Genomic DNA, 19,758 nt, shown 5'->3' on the forward strand with positions numbered 1-19,758 from the left:
GAGTATCAGATTTCTAATAATTTACCCTAATCATATGGTTAACACATGTTAAAACAGGATTTGAACCCAGGTCTACCTGGCTGTAAATTTTAATGCACTCAGGACCTACACAATATTGAAACATAATCATGTTTTAATCCTTTGAAGAGTGGTTTTACATCTGTGGAGCTAATATAGTAAGTACCTCTCTGTGACTGGCACATACTTTGAGCTTAAGAAACATTTCCTGATATAGAAGTACCAAGAAAAGGTGTATTTCGATGGTGTTCTGGTTGCTTTTGGCAGGGACCAGGGGGGCATTTACAATGTGTTTATGTACTACAGGCCCCTTCCTTCAATCAGAGCAGCTCTATTTGTCTCTATTACTACCTTTTGACATTTGACATCCTGTTGCTTAAAATAGTTTGAAAACCGATGATATAGAAGATCAGATTTCCCCATCTCTTGACTGTGGCAGGCACCAGCATTAACTGTCTATGCGATTTGATACCTTTAATAACATGGAGTTACTTTACTTCTGAGCTATAGAATGGAGATCAACATTGTATTATAATGTAGTAGCTGAGACCTCAGAGCTTAAAAAGAGGCCAGATGTGGTCGTGACTGCTGGTTCCAGGCACATGGGAAACATGCCTTGAAACCTGTGTCTGGAAAAGTTAGTTTTGCTGGATTACCTCCTCAGGACCTGGAGATTTATCTCTTTAGTTCTCTCAATTGGAGTCATGTTGTACATTCTTAGAGCAGTCCATATAGGTGTCCAGAAGGCACTAGAAAACTAAAGGATAAATAAGGTCTCTCAACCCAGAGCCACACCATTGAGGAAAATCAGAATGTCCAGGGCAGTCAGCTGTAGCTCCTGGAAACATTCCTGTTTTATAGGGTAGGTAGGAGTAGGTCCCTTTGGGGGACCTTGAATTATTATAGACTCACTTCAGGAACTCAGTGTGAAAGGGTGGCTGTGTGTCTCTGACCTACCTCAAAGTTCAAGGCTGCATGCCTGGGGCAGTGGGTAACAGGAAGGCGTGTTGCCCCATTGGTTGGCTCTAATATGGTTCTCAGGTGACCAGCAATCTGATTTGCCCAGGATTCTCCTAGTTTTAGCACCGAAAGTCCCACGTGGCTCATGGGCCAACCACTGCTCAGAACAGTTTTTGAACTCGTTGACTTTGATGCCTTTTAGTGCTTCTGCAGTTTTTTGTTTCACCTCTTCTACATCAGCAAAACATTTCCCGTTGAGGACTTTTTTCATCTTGGGAAACAAAAAAAGTCACTCAGGGTGAGATTGGGTGAATAGAAAGGGTGAGGCATGGGGGTCATGCTGCTGAACACGCTGCGTGGTGTGGGCAGGTGCACTTGTAAATCAACCATCATTAAATGGGCAAATATGTTGAAAGAGACTTCAAAAAAAAAAAAAAAAATTCACTGAAGCCGAACACAGTCTCTCACAACAATGCCACATAATATACTGATACAGATGGGTTCCCAGAGTACTCACCTAGCAGGGTAAGCTTGTACTACAAGGGGCCTGCCCTCCAAAAAATAATTCTGTCCATTTTTTGGGGGGGGTTCTCCCCTTATAGAGCACTCTCATCCCTCTACTTGCCACAGCACGTCTATCTAAGTTCTCCCTTTTGCCCTGTCTAGTCAGGGACTAAGCTGCATATAGCACCAGGCAGCTAAGAAGCTTTTAGTAACTGTCTTCAATGCTCAGTGATGAAATAACTAATCACAGAATGGGAAGCATTTGGCTGGCAGAACCTAGAACAGATTCAGTGTTTGACTCTAAAACAGTAATTTTTAAAACATTTTTTAAGTAGTGAACTCCACTCTCAACTTAAAACAGAATGAAATCTTTTATGTTGAACACCATCTGTAAGACAGTTAAGAGCAGGGAAAAGAAATAAAATTGAAAGTGAGGAGGTGGGAGGTGAGACTGTGCCTTATTTGGCCACCCTTAACCCCCACCAAGGCAGACCTTGCCACCTTCAAGGATTCACAGAATGCCGGGAATGCTGCATAAAAGCCACTCGTTTAAAAGGAGGCTTCTGGGGCTTGTGGTTCTGAAGAAGTAGATTTAATGACCCAAAGAAGCCTTGGGGTGAGAGGTGGAGCTCTGGCTCTAGCCCTAACCAGGCAAAGCACTGCTACTTCTGAGCACAGTGGCCTTCGACAAACGGGCCCTGCCACTTGCTTACAAATACAAAACCAAACTAAACTTGTTTGCAGGCCACTCTTAGAGCCACAGCTGGTACACTGCTCCAAGCGCCTGATGAGAGGAACAGGTGGAGATCTATTTTAATTAGTGACAAGTACCTAACGATTGAAAATAAGCCCTGTTAGAAAATTCAACTGGCCCTTGCCCCTCATCCTTCAAAAATTGCATGGACATTGTCAGGTACCAAGTCACCTTTAAGTGAGCAATATTAACAATGCTGGAACTATGGCCTGCTTGAATATATTACCGATGTTGTATCATCAACTAAGATGACGGTGACTCTCATGTTCAGGCAGTAGTCAAATGCCATCTGAGTCCTCCTCAGAGACAGGTGAGTTCCCAGGAGAAATAGAAACCCCTTTATCTTGCTGACCTTACGTACTTGATAAGAGCCTCACTGAAAGTGGGCAGAATGGTAGTTCAGGATGGGAAATGAGTCAGCAAAGCAACTGACAACCTGAATCTTAACTGTTGGGCAATCTCATGGAGGGCAGCAGGACTTTCCTGTTTCCAGTTCCTCTGAACTGTGGGCAAGCATCACTTCTTTGGGCCCTGTTTTCTTTTAGTAGAGAGTTGGTACCTTTTTTCTTTTCTCTCTCTTTTTTGATAGTTTAATTTTTATTGTATTTTTTCCCATCCACTTATCCCTCTTATACCCTCTCTTTTTTCTTGACTATTTTTGGAGGAGATACTTTTAATTAGAAGGACCTTCAGCTGAGAGGGTTTGGAGAGTATCCAGTAAGGCAGGAACAGAGGTTTGGTACAACTGCATGAGTTGACACCTATTTGTGGCTATGAAAAAAGCTTGTATCAGTGAGCTTCAGTGGGTCCTGGGTTCCTCTGGGGAGAAGGGCATGTCACCTCTTGCCAGTGAATGTATGTTTACCATCTCCCATTCAAGTCTTAGAGCATTTGGCTGTCTAATAGGCCCAGAGAAATGGGCTGTGGTTGCCAATAAAGATTAGGGCATCTTTGCTTTCATTTCCACCACGTTATGGCTTACTTGCTTTCTTCCTGGATTCTGTGATGGGTCATCCGTGGCTTCCAGGACCCAGGGCCACAAGAGATGTGGGTGTGGCACAGAGAGACAGGCATGGGGTTTAGGGTCAGCCAGTAGTCATGACCCCTGAATGACCTTAACTAAATGACTGAATTTGTGAACCACAGTGTGACTTGCTCTGACACCCAGGCCAGCTTGGAGACTGCTGGTAACCTCTGGGTTTTATGCTCTTGGCATTGTGAGTGAAGAAGCCCTTATTTGAGGCTTTATGACTTTCCCTTGAGCAGCCTCCTTGCTCATTGCAGTAGTCAACTTTGCTGGAGAGCCAGACCTGGATTTGAATATTGGTTTTCTTATCCATAAAATTGGGATTATAATGTGCAACAGGGTTGTTGGAGATTAATGAGATAATGTTTATAAATAAAGTGATTGTCACTTAACAAATGTTAGTTCCATTAAAATCATCTGCATGTTGGGCCTTCAACTAAATCTCTCTCACGCCTGCCTCTGTCTTCCATTGTTTAATTATCACAATAATCCAGATGCCATTTTTCAAAACAGTCACATGAAATAGAAGATGAATTTGATCTTTTACATAAACCTATGGTGAAAGTTGCTTCCTTTATTTTAGCAGTGGTGGTGACCACATTAGGAGGAATCAGAGAGATTTAGAAAGAGTGGTGAACTAATATAATCTTCAAAACTTCTTGAGACACAACATAAAACCCAGAAATCATAAATATTATGGCAATATAAAAATTAAACATTTCTGCATGGCAGGAATACCACAAACAAAATTAAAAGACACATGTCACTGGAAAAAATAATTACAAATATACAATTAACAAAACCATTTTTCTTAATATACAAAGCTTTTTTAGATTATTAAGAAAATGAGTTTTTTTAAAAGGCAAAAGTTGCAAATAGAAAATGCACAGAAAAAGAAATTCAAAAGGCTAGCAATCATTCAAAATGTCTAACCTTATACAAAAGAAAGTGATTCAGTTTAAAAGAGGCGATACCACTTTTGACCTGGGAGGTTGGCAAAGATTAATCACTGTATAACATCGGGTACTGGTGAGAGTGAATCCCACCTGCTGGTTTGTGTGGAAAATGGTTAGAACCTTTTGGAAGATAATTTGGCATTGTCTTCCAAATAAAAACACATTCTTAGAACCAGAGATTCAAACTGTTTTCTTAGACTATCAGTTAACAGCCTCCCCTGTCTTGAAAAAATAAATATACCTAAGGACACCCAATAAACATGAATAGTGCTTACTTTCTGCAATAGGAAAAAAGAGATGTTTGCTTTTCATTTTTCCACTTTTGCACCATTTGAACTTTTTCTTATCAGATGTTTTTACTTTGTTATTTTTTAAAAGCTAATATTGTTTCCCAGACAAAACAGCATGCTTAACAATAAGAGAAACCTTACCTCTGACCTTAGGGTCTCATATAAATCCCACAATTGGCATTCAAACATTTTAACAATGAGCAAATGCAATATGAGATGTTTTTTGAGTACATTGTCTCCAATAACAACTGAAATCACTCCGCAGAATGATCTCTCTGGACCTCACTGGGCCCTCTACCATGCACCTGTGTACTTTCCTGCCCCAGAGCCTTGCTCCTCCCCATCCAGTGTGACTGTCCTGGGCCTGTAGATGCGATCCTCCTTCACACCCCATCACACACTCACTGTCTGCTCTGGGCTTCTGGAATGTCCTGGAAGAGTCACAGTGGAGACAGAACTTGAGTAGGAATAGGAGTAGGTAGGAATTGGAGAGTTTGAGAAGAATTAGGAGCGGAGCTACATAGTCACACAAAGGATTAGTAATGACGATGATTATTGACAACTTACTATGTACACATATATTTACATACAACATGTTCTGTATTTAATGGAAGCTTCATGACCCCCAGGGGAAGTCAACATTATAAGCCCCATTCTACAGATGAGGTGACAGTGCTCAGAGAGCACATAGGCAGTGAAGCAGCTGAGCTGGAATTCAAAACAAAGTCTGCCCATCTGTCTCTAAGGCCCAGCTTTTAGCTGCTGTTCCATGCGTGGTGTGGAGGTGAGCACTAGGAGGAGAATCTGTTCACTCTCTTGAGGAGTCACTTTAAGATTTAATTCCAGGAATCATGGTGCTGGGCTGCCTCAGAAATCATGGACTTTGGAAAGAAGATAGTCCTTGGCTATGGTAGTCATGCCATAGAGGGGACCCCCCAAAAAAACCCAGAATGTATTTATAAAAAATAGTGTATTTTTTTCTTACATGTTTAAACTCTGACCACCTTCAAAGTACTTTCCACTTGATGCAATACACCTATCCAGACATTTTTCCCACTGCTCAGAACAGTTTTTGAACTTGTCAATTTTGATGCCTTTTAGTGCTTCTGCCTTTCGTTTGTTTGTTTGCTTGTTTCACCTCTTCCACATTGGCAAAATGTTTTCCTTTGAGGAATTTTTTCATCCAGGGAAACAAACAAACAAAAAAAGTCACTCAGGCGATCCGTTGAATAGGGAGGGTGGGGCATGGGGTTCACGCCGTTTTTGGTCAAAAACTGCTGAACACTCAGCGCGGTGTGGGCAGGTGTGTTCCTAAATCACCCATCATAAAATGGGCAAACATGTTGAAAGAGTCTTCAAAAAAATTTCACTGAAACCAAATGTGGACACTCACAATAACACCAGCCAGTACACTGATAGAGATGGGTTCCTAGAACACTCACCTAGCCTAGTGGGGGAAGCTTGCACTACAAAGGGGCTTGCCCTCCAAAAGGTAATTCCATTTTTAGGGGGTTCCCCCTCATATTTGTGGAGATGGTGCTGGGGAGGAGGGATGCAGAGGAATGTCTCTTTTGGTGGAGTCTGACAAGAAAGCAGAGATGACACTCCATACTGGGAATGGAATTATCAGCAGAAGTTTATTTTTTATGGTTTCCCTTCAGTCCATTAGGAAATACTACTGCAAAACCGCCATTCTTGATGGAGCTGTGCTTCTCCAGTGAATTGAGCTGGGCTGGCCTTGAATCATGGTGAACCAGTGGCAGCCTAAGCTGTCTCAATCCCCTGCGGTTGCCGATTCAGAGGATTGCATGTGTCCTGGGCTGCAGAGTGCTGTTGCAGGCAGTTGTCTTTGGTTTTCTTTTTTATTCCTCATGACAACCACCACATAGATTTTCCTACAAAATATGGCTGAGGTTCCACTCCCTGGGGGGCGGGCTCAGAACTGGAGTGGCTGGGAAAGCTGCCTAAGGCCATGAAGGGAGCAGTCACCCAGGTGGGGTTGAGGTTGTCCCAGCTCTCCAAAAACTGTATAGCTGGTAAAGCAAGGAAGGGGGCCTCCAGCTGCCTGGGAGGGAACAGAAAGTTTGTATCCCTGTGCAGGAATGCTGCAGTCGCGAAAGCAGATTCCAATGGATTTTCTTGGACAGGTCTCCTCAGTCTCCCCCCGCCATGTTGATTTTTGTTTTTCAGTCTGAGAGGCAGCCCTAACACTGAGCCTGGATGGCTCAAGTGTGGGCATTGGGCAGTGTTTGCCAAGAGTCTGGATGGAAAGTTTCTTTTACTTATTGCGTGTGTCCTAAGTTCTTGGCACTGTGCTGGGTGCCCAAGGCACATTTTCTTTTTTTTTTTCCCCTCACAACAACCACACAATGTATGACATTCCCATTTTAGAGATGAGGCAGCTGAGGCTCAGAGGCTCAGGAAGTTGTGTGGCCAGAGTTCTGACACAGGTAATGTGGGTTCCAGTTCTGACATTCTCCATGTATTGACCACAGCTGGGTGGAGGCAAGTCCCCATGAAATCTTGTGTGGACAGCATTCACCCCAAGTTGCTGCACTGGACCATAGGGGATGTAGGGTGTTCTCTCAGGGAGCCAGGCAGATATGGCTTTTCTCAGGGCCTGAGAGTGAGCTGCTGAGGGGGCCTGGGCATGGAATAAACCCTGGATGGTTCACTTAGAGCATTTCCCTGACCCTCCAACCCATTCCACCTTATTTCAGTGATAGTTTCCCACTGGGAAAAGGGCTGTTGACATACATGCCAATCAGTGAATCCCCAAGGAAATAACCTTGTATCCTTGAGAATGTGTATAGCAGGGCAGCGGAAGAGTGGTGGAGCCATTACTGGTTGAGGAGGCTGCTGAGGGGACGAGCCTGTCTCTCTTCCCCAGCCCTGACTCTGGCCCCTGCATCTCTTCAGCACTTTCATGCTATGCCATACAATGGAGCATGTCCCTGCAGCCAGCTATATTACCATCAAGAGTATGCATGTTTTATGTCTGCATTGCTTATTTCCTGGGGGGGAAGGGACTTTGCCTTCCTGGTGACACCTGAAGATCTTGATTCACTTGTGTCTGTGGAAATTCCCTTTCCCCTCATCCACCCCAGCTCTGTGGCTTGTCTGAGTGGAACAACTGACTGGCCTGACTCTTGTCTTACATACTCTTGGGTCAGCATTTTCCCACATTTGAATAAGCCTGGAATTTTTTTTTCTGAGGGGCACCTGCTTAGTTTATTTGCTAGGTCCCTTAATTTATAGCCATTTGGACGCTAGTCCACTCCATCACATTGCTATCACTGTATGTGAACATTAAAAGTAAATTTTGTACAGGGATCACAATTTGGCAGAAGGCCCAGTGTCCCACAGGCCTGTAGCAACATGCTAGGTGTCTCGGGGACATGAAGAACAAAACAGAGGCACGGGCTCCTGGCATAGGCCTGGATGGGCCCCATGAGCTCCATGGGGACTTGGCTGGGAGCCCCTAGGAAACTGTCAGCTCTGTGAGGGGGTGGGTGCCCCATCATTGGCTGTGAAACTGTGTCATTGTTTATGTGAATTGTAAAAGTAATATAAAAGTGCTTAGCATTAGGAAAAAGAACCGGACAATACGTAAATGTGTATAGAAAAAATTAAGACACCCCTTTACCAGAGACTACCAATATTTATGGTCTCAGGGGTTTTAAGGACTCAATGGGTATTAAGGACTCTGTTTATGGCAGGACTCATGGGTTTTCAGTCTTGGTCTCTGTGAAGTAGTTTGATCTTTTCTTTTCCAAACTAATAGTGACCCTCCCTTCCTGTCTGCAGAACACGGAGAATTCCTGGCTCTGGACCTTGGAGGGACCAACTTTCGAGTGCTTTGGGTGAGAGTAATGGACAATGGGCTCCAGAAGGTCGAGATGGAGAACCAGATCTATGCCATCCCTGAGGACATCATGCGAGGCAGCGGCACTCAGGTCTGAACCTTCTCCCAGAGTGGCCACAGGGGCTCTGGGCCCTACAGGAGCAGGCGCTGCTCCTCCTCTGTGGTCTGGAAGCAGGAGACCCTGGATGAAGCTTGGATTTCCTGACCTGTCTTCCTGGTGATCCCCCTTTGTGCCTGGAAGCTGGGTGGGGGGCCTCCATCATGAGAGGTGCACATGGGCCAGGGAGCAGGGAGTGTGTGCATGAAGTGCTAGGGCCTGGATGAGTGGCAGTGGAAGTTTTGATTTGCCCTCTCTTTGAGGTCTGCTTGCACATTCTGATTATTGAGGAAAGCCCTCTGTCAGGAGGCTGGGCCCACACTCCTGGACACCTGGTTGTTAGTGGTGCCACTGAATGGTGAGTCAGTAGAATCCATGATTGTGGTTTGACACTGCCACCTGCTACTCTGGTCACTCTGCAGCCTCTTTTGACTCAACAGTTGTTATCATAGCATCACCTTTGTGGTTATTTGCTCTCTGTCTTCTTGACTTTCTAAAACAGAAGAGCTTTTGCAGACAGGGACAGGAGCCTGTTGAGAAAACATCAAAATCCAGCTTTGGAGTGTCTGTCCCACCTGGCATCACAGCGGGCACCATTGTGCTTCCACATTGGCCTCAAATCAGGCTTAGTCATCCTCCTATCTTGGTAGCTTCTTTGGCCATTTTTTATATTCAGAATCTACACAATAACAGAAGTGGATGGAGAAGAAATGTGAAATCCAAGTAAGAATCTTCTCAGTAATAGAAAAAAATGAACAAGGGTGGGATTGCCATCAAAGCAGTCTCCAAACATATATTGAGCACCTACTGTGCATTGGGTGCCGATCCTTGTTGGGAATTGAAGTCCTGCTCCTTCCACTCCAGGGCTTGAAGTCCAGTTGGACCAAAAGGAACATTCCCCTCCCGCCCACTCACCCCATAGAAAGCAGTAATATTGTGTTGAAGGGGGTGAATAACCATAAGGGGGCGAAGCTGATATGTGTGGTAGGCTGAGCAAAAGCACTTTTATGGATCTTCTCATTGTATCCTCAGACGAACTCTATGAGGCTGGGTGCTCCTGTCATCTCCACTTTATAGATGTGGGATTGGGCTTTGAAAGACTGAGTGACCTGACCTTAGGTCACAGAAGTGAGAGGGGCCGGAGGCAGGACAGAAAGCCAGAGCCATATGACCAAAGTCTGTGTTTGCACAACTCTGGGTGGTGGGCGGTGGGGTGGTGGGTGGTGGTGGGGTGGCTCTGTCTACTTTGTAGGCCACCTGATGTCATCCACATGAGTGGTGCTCCCTGGAATTAGGCAACATGTGGTCCTGGGGCTTGGCTACCTGTCTCTGCTTCCAGAGTAGGAGGCACTCCCTGAAGAGGCTGGTTCTTCCGCAGACATGAGATCCTGTGGGGGGTTCTCTCTCTCTAGAATTCCTCCAGGAGACCCCTCTTATGGAGGGGGCACTCATTGATACCACGCCAGAATATCTGGCTGGTTGGCGGGTGACAGCCGCAGGTCCAGCCATTATTCTCTGCACTTGAGTGTCCAGGGCAACTGGTATCTCTCCCCTTTTCATCTGCTGTACAAAATCCTTCCTGGGGTGTTTTTTTCTGCTCCTTCTCCAGCTGGTCCCAATCCATGGATAGGAATCACTGAAGACATTCCTGGATACTGACATTGCTGTAGGGATCACTCTCGACTTCAGTGTTGGCTCTTCTTGCTATATTTTATGCCCAGCATGTACTCAGTAAAATAGTGAATGGAGGAGGTGAAATCTGGGGCTCAGAAGAGGTACAGCCTTCTCACTCTTGGTGCCCAGTTTTTCCCAAACCAGGCCACTTCCTGGGAAGGGAATTGTGGGCCATAAGTAGAACATTTGGGGGAGATATTTTTAGACATTTAATATGTCCTAGGGGATGACATGAGGGTAAACCTGTTTTCCTTGTTTTAATGCTGGGGCTGGAGGAGGGGGACAGTGAGCATTTTAGCTCTACTGAGGTTGTCGCTAGGTCTGGTATATATAAACAAAATGTTTTAGTCCAAATTAAAAAAAAAAAGAAATCTATGAGACACATCTGGAAAAAACTGAAACTATCATGATATTAAAAAGGTTTTGAATAAATGGGAAAATGCTACATAAAAATGAAATGTAAAGAAAACAAGGAGAAAATTTAGTTATTTCACACTAAGGAAGGGAACTAATAATATATGTCTAAAAGCAGCAGAAAACCACATGGTAAAAAGACTGGAATTACTGGTGCCCTTTCCTCTTTATTTAAGGTATCAATATTTTATTTGGAGGAAAACAAATGGATTTTAAAAATAAAATTTAGTTAAAATTAAGATGAAATTACCAACCCCAAAATTTGCGAAGGTTTTTGAAGGTCTATAAACCTGGGGAGTGTGGGTCCCTGGATAAAACCTGTCTTTTTGTATGAACTTCCACTTGAGAGCAGTGAATCACAAATCATAATAGCAGCTACTTTATATTTTTAAAGTGTATTTTATGGGAGGAGAAGTGAGCAGATTCTTAGACCAATAAGGAAAAGGAAACATTTTATAACTTCATAAAATGATGCCCTTTGAACTTTTTATGGCAGGAAGGTGTTAGCTCTTTCTCCCAGCATCTTATCTTTAGGTCATCAGTTAACAGAAAAGGAGATAGTCTTTTAATTAAGGAAGCAGATGGTCCCCTCTTTCCCACATTTTTTTTTAAAAGACTTTATTTAATTTTAGAGAGAAGGGAAGGGAGGGAGAAAAAGAGGAAGAGAAACATCTACCGGTTGTCTCTTTCATGCGTCCCAAATGGGGACCAGGCCCACAACCCAGGCACATGTCCTCCCTGGTAATTGGACTGATGACTTTTTGGTTTGCTGGACGATGCCTAACCAACTGAGCCACACTAGGGACAGGGCTTTCCCAGTTTCAAAGGGGGCCGGTTCTTCTATAACCCAGCACTGTCTGATAGAACTTTTCACAACAGTAGAACTGTTCTGCCTGTGCAATATAGTAGCCATGAGCCACCTGTTACATGGAGCATTTGAAATGTAGCTAGTGTGGCTGAGGAAGTGAATTTTAAATTTTTAAAATTCTAATTAATCTAAATAGCCACAGATGGTTAGTGGCTCCTGTACTGGGAAGAGTGTTATTTATTTAATGCCTCTTCACTGCCTCTCTTTTTGTTCTGCCTCCCCTTGTTGACAGGGCAATTGGAAAGGGAGCAGTGATCACGACTGGGTGAGGGGAACCCATTTTGCTTTGATCTCTTCTAAAGCTCCTCCTCCCCCATCTCTGATGATTGGCCTAACCTTCTCTTTACACAGCCTCTGTAACCTTTTTTTTTTGACAAAGATTATTTGTATTAAAGATCATTTTGATTTAGAGTACCAGGAAGAAGTGCTGGGAATTTGTATAACCATATCATAAATTTAGTCTCTGATCCACTTTCTAACAAGAACAGAACTTTTGGAATAGCTATTAGAAACACTATTTGCATATTTAAATACTTGACCTCTGCTTAAGGAAGTTCGCACTTGTGCACAAGTGAATCTCTTAGTGAAAGGACCCAGTCTTTGCTCTTGAGTTTGTTGTAGTTTAGAGATTGAGAGTTTCAGAATAAGCTGAAGTGACTTGCTGGTGATGAGACAGAGGAACAGGAGTGATGCAGGAAGCTGGCTACCTTCTAGATGGGGGTGGCCTTGTCTTCCTGGATTCTTGCCACTGAGATATCCCAGACACCTGGGGAGCCAATGGATCTCTCAAACTAGCTTGCTACCCCCCAACCTCTCAGTTCTTTTATAAATGCAAATGCCTTTTGTGGTTTGTGCAGTGGTTTTCTAACCACTGCTTCAGGATCAGCTGGAGGGCCCTACCCCCACAGTTTCTGATTCAGCAGCTTTGGGGTTGGGTCCTAGAATTTGCATTGGTGGTGGTGTTATTGCCGGTTCAGGACCACACTTTGGGAATCCCTGGTTTGGTGTAATCTTCCTCACTTCTGCCTGGAGAAGAAAATGAATATTGTTCTGCTTTACCCCCTTGGCTCTTAGTTTTGACATCTGGTCAACCCGGCCCTTGGAATCTGCTCTCTCTGGCCTCTGCTTACTTTTTGTACTAGAAAGCCCTGGCCTCAGCCTCTCAGCATCTGGAGAGGTCACCAACTTCTTTTTGAGAATGCGCCGAAGAGAAAGCATTGGGATTGGGGACTGATTGAAAGCCTGGACAATTGTGAATACAATTTTTCTTAGGTTTAGGATTTTTCCTAAGTGCTGCGAGTCTTGCTTAGCATAGTCATCGTTGTGAGGCTGCCCATCCACAAAATTCTATGTAGTTTTCAGTGCTTTTCTTGGATTCACTGGGTGTTTAATCTTATTTACTTTTAGAAATAGGGGAAGGGAAGGGGTAAAAAGGAGAGAAACATCAATGTACAGGAGATACGTCCATTGGTTTCCTCTCTCACGCCCCCAACTGGGACCTGGCCAGCAACGCAGGCATGCGCCCTGACTGGAAATCCAACAGGCAACCTTTTGGTTTGCAGGTCGGCACTCAATCCACTGAGCCACACCAGCCAGGACTCATTTTGAATTTAGAAAGCAAAGATAACTTCTTTGAATTCTACCCCCACCTCCCCCAACACACACACACACACACACAATTTTTTCTAGAATGGAGAAAAATATGTTACCTGTTTTTGTTAAGTCTCTTCATAGAATGCCAATGGAGAATGTCTCACCCACTCCCCCAATCATAGGAGACAGGGATGTTAAAATACTACTTGGCACTGAGATGGGCTGCGCTTTCTGATAAGACATTCAGTTGTGCATCAATGTCAGGGAAGTGTTGACAAGGCCACCAGAGGATGCTCTGTTTCTAGGGCATGCAATGACTTTCTAATTAGTCCTGATTATGATTTCCCCTGCCTCATGGGATTATTTTGATAATGGTATGGATAAATGATTTAAGCGGAAGGCAGTATTTAATAAGTACTAACTAGTGTTAACCTTTTATTTCTCTTGACTCATTTAATCCTTTTGGTAACTGTGATGTCAGGTACAATTATCATGCCTGGGTTATAGACTGAGCAAATGAAGACTTCACAGGGGATACATACCTTACATGCATTCAGCCAATTCTTTTCAGAGCCCAAAGTTCATGCTCTTAATGGCTGCCTCCCTGCTCATCTTCCTGTGTCGTGTGCCCTCAGCTGTTTGACCACATTGCTGAATGCCTGGCTAACTTCATGGATAAGCTGCAAATCAAAGACAAGAAGCTCCCCTTGGGCTTTACGTTCTCATTCCCCTGCATCCAAACGAAACTAGACGAGGTAAGATGAGTTCTTCTGACACTTTTGTTGCTTCATTGTTTGGGCTGGGAGATGAGGAATGACTCTGAGCCACCTGCTGCTGTGGGGTTGGCGATGACTCTGATGGTTGTGTGGATGAGGTTTGAATATTGAGAGTTCTGTGCTTCCGTGTGAGTAGGTGTGGGTGTGGGGTGATGGTGAGGAAGTATCAGAGAAGGGGGATCTTTATCCCCTGCCCCTCAAAGGACAATGCACAATTCCACATGCATTGCACATTATCCTTGTCCCTCTTAGGGAAACAGGAGTGGGAATTTAGTGAGGAACTCCTTTGATCTAGTGTTGTGATAAAGATCTTTGTAAGAAGATGCCTGGGGAGTTAAGACAGAGGTTATAAGTATATTATTTTGGCACTTCTATAGCCTGCCCTTTTCACTTTTGGGTGCACTTGATCATGAAGAAATCATTTAACTTCCTTTCTGGGACTTTAATGGGGCTTGGACTTTCCTAGGCTAGTTAGGAAGCAATATATACATTCAAACATGGCTTTACTTTAGCCCCATGGCAGAGGGCTCCACTATGGTTGTTTGACGAGTATGGTCTGAGTTTTACAAAGAATTAATATTCAAATTAATATTCAATCTTTGGTCTTTTCCCAGAGTTTCCTGGTCTCATGGACCAAGGGATTCAAGTCCAGTGGTGTGGAAGGCAAAGATGTGGTTACCCTGATCCGGAAGGCCATCCAGAGGAGAGGGGTGAGTAGGAGTGGCAGGGATGGGGAGGCAGGAGCTTGGGGTCTGAAGGCTCTTTTGGGTGTACTCTGAAGCCTTCCCCAGTCTGTCCTCAACAAAGTGTGAGGACTTTCTGTTGTTCTAAAGGTGAGGTTTTTTTTTTCTTCCTCCCTGCTATGTTTACCCAATAATATATTTATTCTTTCCAGTTTTATTGAAATATAATTGACATAGAGCTCTATATCAGTTTAAGATGTACCACATAATGAGTTGATACACATATATTGTAAAATAATTAGCATACCAAGAATCTTATAAATGACCAGAAACCTTTGGGGTCTTTAGGTGATCATAATAGATAAATAAAATTAGCCTTGGTGCAAGGAGAACCCTTTAGTTCTTAACCTGAAGAAAACTTCAATATTATTTTCAAATAAACAAGTGGGATGATGTTGGCATTAGGGTGGAATGGGGCAGAGAGAGGACCAAATAAAGGTCACAGAAGAATAAGACCTTCTGGGAGGGAGAGGGGGGAAGAGAGATAAAGAAAAGAAGAAAGAGAAGACAACAAGGATGACAAGATGGTCTGTTCTTAGTGCAGTGATGGCTACCAACTAGACCACAGGGCTGCTGTTGGGAAGTTCTCCCTGATGAGGACAATCAGGGTGGGGAGTGAGATGCAGCTGTTAGACTAGAATGGACCCAATTTCCAGCTATGACCTTCTCTGGTTTCGAGTAAGGTTCGTCAGGATGCATCCCTGTTACTCTTGAGATGTGTGTCTTGGTACTCTTTCTTTGCATCTTGATATTTGTGACCTTTGTTTAATAGTGAAGGTCAGATCTCTCCTTGTGTCCCTGCAGGACTTTGATATTGATATTGTGGCTGTGGTGAATGACACAGTTGGGACCATGATGACCTGTGGTTATGATGACCAGAACTGTGAGATTGGTCTCATTGTGGGTGCGTGAGGGGCTGGTGCTGGCCAATGGTTGGGGTGTGGGCTGGAAAGGGGCAGGGGTCCCTGGCCTGGATGTTTCTTTGTACTTCATAGTGGAAGATAATGGTGTGGCTTCCTTGAAAGACCAAGCCAGTACTTGTAGTGTTGGGGGTGTTAGCAGAGTAGACCATGTTGGGATACCCAGGAGTCTGCTCTGAGCAATTCCAGCCACCCTGGGCAGTGTCAGGATGGTGGGTGCTGGGGAGAGAGCAGTGTGGGTGCACACTGAGAAGTCCCTTGTTTTGGCCAGGCACGGGCAGCAATGCCTGCTACATGGAAGAGATGCGCCACATTGACACGGTGGAGGGTGACGAGGGGCGGATGTGCATCAACATGGAGTGGGGGGCCTTTGGAGACGATGGTGTGCTCGATGACATCCGCACTGAATTTGACCAGGAGATCGACATGGGCTCCCTGAACCCTGGGAAGCAACTGTGAGCACAGAGGGCTTGGGGAATTGGGGGATGACCAGGGCTGGGGGTGGTCCTCATTTTTGCTTTTCAGTCTTACATCCTGCAAAGGTCATCAAGGCACCCGTTAGTTATGGGACTTTGTGCTCGTCACACACATTGTGACTGTAAATTTCCGAGAGGGCTCTAAGCAAGATAGAAAAAGCAGGCATACCAAGTAATAATTTGGTTTGTCCTTCAGAATAGTAGTTTTAGAAAATCATATGCTGAGTGTGACCCTGCTCTTTCTTTCCACCTTCAATTTGTAGGTTGCCCTTAGAAACAGTTTGTGAGCCACATAGAAAAGTGTTGAGATGGGCAAAATTTGCGTCTCCAAAAGCTCCTTTTGTAACTCCCGCTCCTGTCACGGTCCAGACGGACAATGAGGCTGAGAGAGATGGTTCCTAATGACTGGCTGAGACTCTGACTCAGTTCCGGTAGCATTGCCAGTGAGCTAGGCTGACCCCACGGAATCCCAGTGCTTCTCACCCCAGCAGTACCTAGACCCAAGGCTCATGGACAAGTTGCCTAAGGTACCTCCTTGGCCACCTTCCCTGAACCTGTGGCCCAGCTGGGGCCCTGGGGTGAACTGGAGGAAGGGCTCCAACATGTGGACCCTGAATTTTATACTCTCCACCCTGGCCAGACTTGGTACTTAGTTACTTCTGACTCTTACAAAACATTATTTCACTCTCACAAACATTTGCCACATGTCCCTTAAAGATCTTGAAATAGGATTGCTGCAAGCTTTGAAGGCAATTACAAAATGTTTTGAGCAATTCTGGCCCTCTCTAGTCCTCCCGTTGCTGGGACAGTGGCAGGAAAGCTTGTAGTGCTGATCTCTGCTTGGAGAGGAAAATCCAACCTTACCAACTACTCAGCAGTGGGGGCCTTTTGCTTCCAGGGATAGTTCTTGCTTCCTCAAGGACACGTGGTTTATTTAAGGCACAAGCTTTCTCACATGTGGAAAAGAGAGTCCATTTACTTGTAACTTTCATAGGAACATACTGACTGTGTCTGCCATGACTGGTGGGGAATTTATGAACTGAAAAGTCACTCACTCAACGCCTGCCTCCATCAGTGAGGCACACCCACCCCATTCCAAGGAGCCATATGCCCTTTGAGGTGTCAGAAGACAGAATTTATAGCCCCGCTTTGGCAACCCACCAGTGGCTTAAGTCTCAGACAAATCAAATCAAAGGTTGGAAGGACACACACTAGTGTCAGCCACAGTGGCCACAAAGTCATTTTGGGGTTTAAATAGGACCTTTTTTAAAATTCTTTTTATGTTTCTAAATAAATACTTTCCAAATGTTGACAGAAACAAATTGTTCTAAAAAACTGGAATTAAAACTTTAAAAATCTGCCCACTCTTCGGAGCCCCACTGAAACCCTCTCCTACCTCCTGTAGGGCCACCTGTTTCAGAGAACCTGCTGTAACATACACACTGAGTTCCTCGCTATTGAAGGGACTGCCTCCCAGGCCCATGGGTTGTGCTGGCACTTAAACCTTTCAAATGCAACTTCTGCTCCAGCAGTTTAGCCAGCTCTCCATTTAGCTCTAATTCTGCATACTTGACCCCAAGGTCTTCAGCAAGTCACTTCCTGAGGGCCCATCTTCCTCTTTTGTAGATAACGTCAGGAGACAACCCCTGCTGTGGCCTCCTTGAGAAAGCCTGGCCTGCAGGCCCTGGGGGCCTCCTCTCCCTAGGACCCAGGTCCTTTCTGAGATATCAAGTAAGGGCCTTCCTTGCCAAAAAAGAATTGTAAAGACTTGGTTTCTGTTGTCACAAAATCGGAGACAGAAAAGACTGTCTTCCAAAGAAAACAGTGCCATCTAGTGTTGATGAAATAAATTACCCCACTGCCCTCCTTGCTTGGGGCTGGTCCTTAACTAAACATACCTTTATCTTATCACCTGCCTGCTCAGAAACTTCCAGCATGTCTCACTCCCATATTCCCAAGAGACTTTGTGGCATTTGGAACCACCCCTTCTCAACTGTCCCAACCTGTCCTTCTAATCTTGCTCCATTACCCCTCCTCTCCTGCCACCCTTGGTGGTTTTCACACTTTTCTTAGGAATCCACAGAAGGCCTGCAAGGGGACAGGGACATTGTGAGGTAATGAGTTGCTGGGCCTGTACATCACCCCCTCACCCCAATTTAATTAGAGTGACCTTTTTTTCTGGTAAATAAATGTTGAAGTTCATTCTACATTAGGTTTCATTTTCAAAAATCACTTCCTTGCTACTGAAAAAATAATTAAGACTCACTACCTTACAAGTAACTTACTTTACCTAAAATTCAGATTATTCCAAAATTTTCCATAGTCCTTGGATGTTTCATATGCCTGCTAATGGCCCATCCTTCTTCATAGTTCAAGGTCCACCTGCCTGCAGAGACAGCCCAAGCTCCCCCATTCCTCCAACCCTGCCCTGAGCTGTCACGTTATACAACTCATTCCCAGTCAGTGCCACATAAGTTAATGCTTCATTGTGCATCAGCCTTAAACAATTGTTGAAATTTAACATGTGTGTGTTACCTTCATGGGGAAGCTATGAGTTCATAGACAACAGGAACTTGATTTGTTTTCTGGTCTGTACCTTCTTGCAGATTTGAGAAGATGATCAGTGGGATGTACATGGGGGAGCTGGTGAGGCTTATCCTGGTGAAGATGGCCAAGGAAGAGCTCCTTTTCAGGGGGAAACTCAGCCCCGAACTCCTTGCTAAGGGCCGTTTCGAGACCAAAGATGTTTCAGACATTGAAGGGTAAGCTTTCAGGTTCCTCTGTTTGCTGAAGAGTTGACAGGAAGCTGGGGAATGAGGAAGGGGCACTGACCCTTGACCCCTCAAATATGGACAGCAAGAGGGTCTTGCCCAACATGGACCATGGCGGACCTGTGACCTGATGTCACTTACCAGATAGTCTCAACTCCTGTCTATTTTGAGTGTGCTGACTACCAAAGTGACTCATGGTACTGGGATAGACTGACCTCCAAATGCAGAGATGTCACACTTATATTTCTGCTTGGCTTAATGCTGGAAGCTCCCAGTGGCCCCTTCTGAGTTGACTCATTTGCATCTGTTTCCATTCCCTTCTTCTGAAGCTCCATTAGTGATTCTCAAAAAGGGCTCCATTCTGACCCCTGCTTCATAACAGAAAAATAGGCCCTTGGATGGCCCTGAGATATACCCATTTAGTTCCAACAGGTAGAGCTGAGGCCTGCATTTCATGAGATGGCAGGGGTGGGAGAGAGGGTGTCCTCATTTTTGTTTTTCAGTTAACAATATCCAGAGTTGGGCTTATATCCTGTTCTTGAGATTCCTACTAGTGGCTTGAGGAGGCCCTGCTGTTTCAGGGACCAGAGAGTGGAGAGGAGGTGATTTTGGTGTCATGGGAGCAGTGAAACAGTTCAAATGACTCAAAATGGAAACTCTTGAAGGAACTATGAGATGAAAGTACTTAAATATGTGAGGCACTTAGTTCCCCTTAGAAGAGTGCTGCTCTCCTAGCACCAGCCCTTCATCATGGTCTTCAGTGCAGGTTGAAATAGTGGCTTCTTCATTGTGAAACACAAGAGACTCTGACTGCTTTCCAGAGAGTAGGGTAGGCTCCACAGCTGGGCTCACATGGTCAGAGGTGGTAAGTAGCAGAGGCACCATTCCCTCTAATGCATGACACAAGCAAACATGCAAACTCACATGTGCACAACTCCATGTATAAAGCCCCTGAGAACAGGGCCTTGTCCTTACCTAGTATATGCATAAGAATTATTAGTTTTTCTCATTGGGTCAAGAAAGAGAGGTGCCTGTAGTACTGGGGTGTGTGT

At 44.7% G+C, this 19,758-nt stretch overlaps 1 protein-coding gene across 1 annotated transcript in view; it reads left to right on the forward strand.

The window, feature by feature from the left end:
- Window positions 1-19,758, forward strand: part of HK2 (hexokinase 2) — a 73,672-nt gene that overhangs the window by 37,774 nt on the left and 16,140 nt on the right. The window contains exons 3-8 of the mRNA XM_090281600.1: window positions 8,317-8,465; window positions 13,656-13,775; window positions 14,411-14,506; window positions 15,344-15,443; window positions 15,731-15,914; window positions 18,542-18,697. Of these exons, the coding sequence (XP_090137726.1) occupies window positions 8,317-8,465; window positions 13,656-13,775; window positions 14,411-14,506; window positions 15,344-15,443; window positions 15,731-15,914; window positions 18,542-18,697 (805 nt within the window). The remainder of the gene's footprint in view (window positions 1-8,316; window positions 8,466-13,655; window positions 13,776-14,410; window positions 14,507-15,343; window positions 15,444-15,730; window positions 15,915-18,541; window positions 18,698-19,758) is intronic.

The sequence above is a fragment of the Furipterus horrens genome, unplaced genomic scaffold (assembly GCF_987537825.1).
Source record: "Furipterus horrens unplaced genomic scaffold, mFurHor1.1.pri manual_scaffold_6, whole genome shotgun sequence".
NCBI classification, from domain to species: Eukaryota; Metazoa; Chordata; class Mammalia; order Chiroptera; family Furipteridae; genus Furipterus; species Furipterus horrens.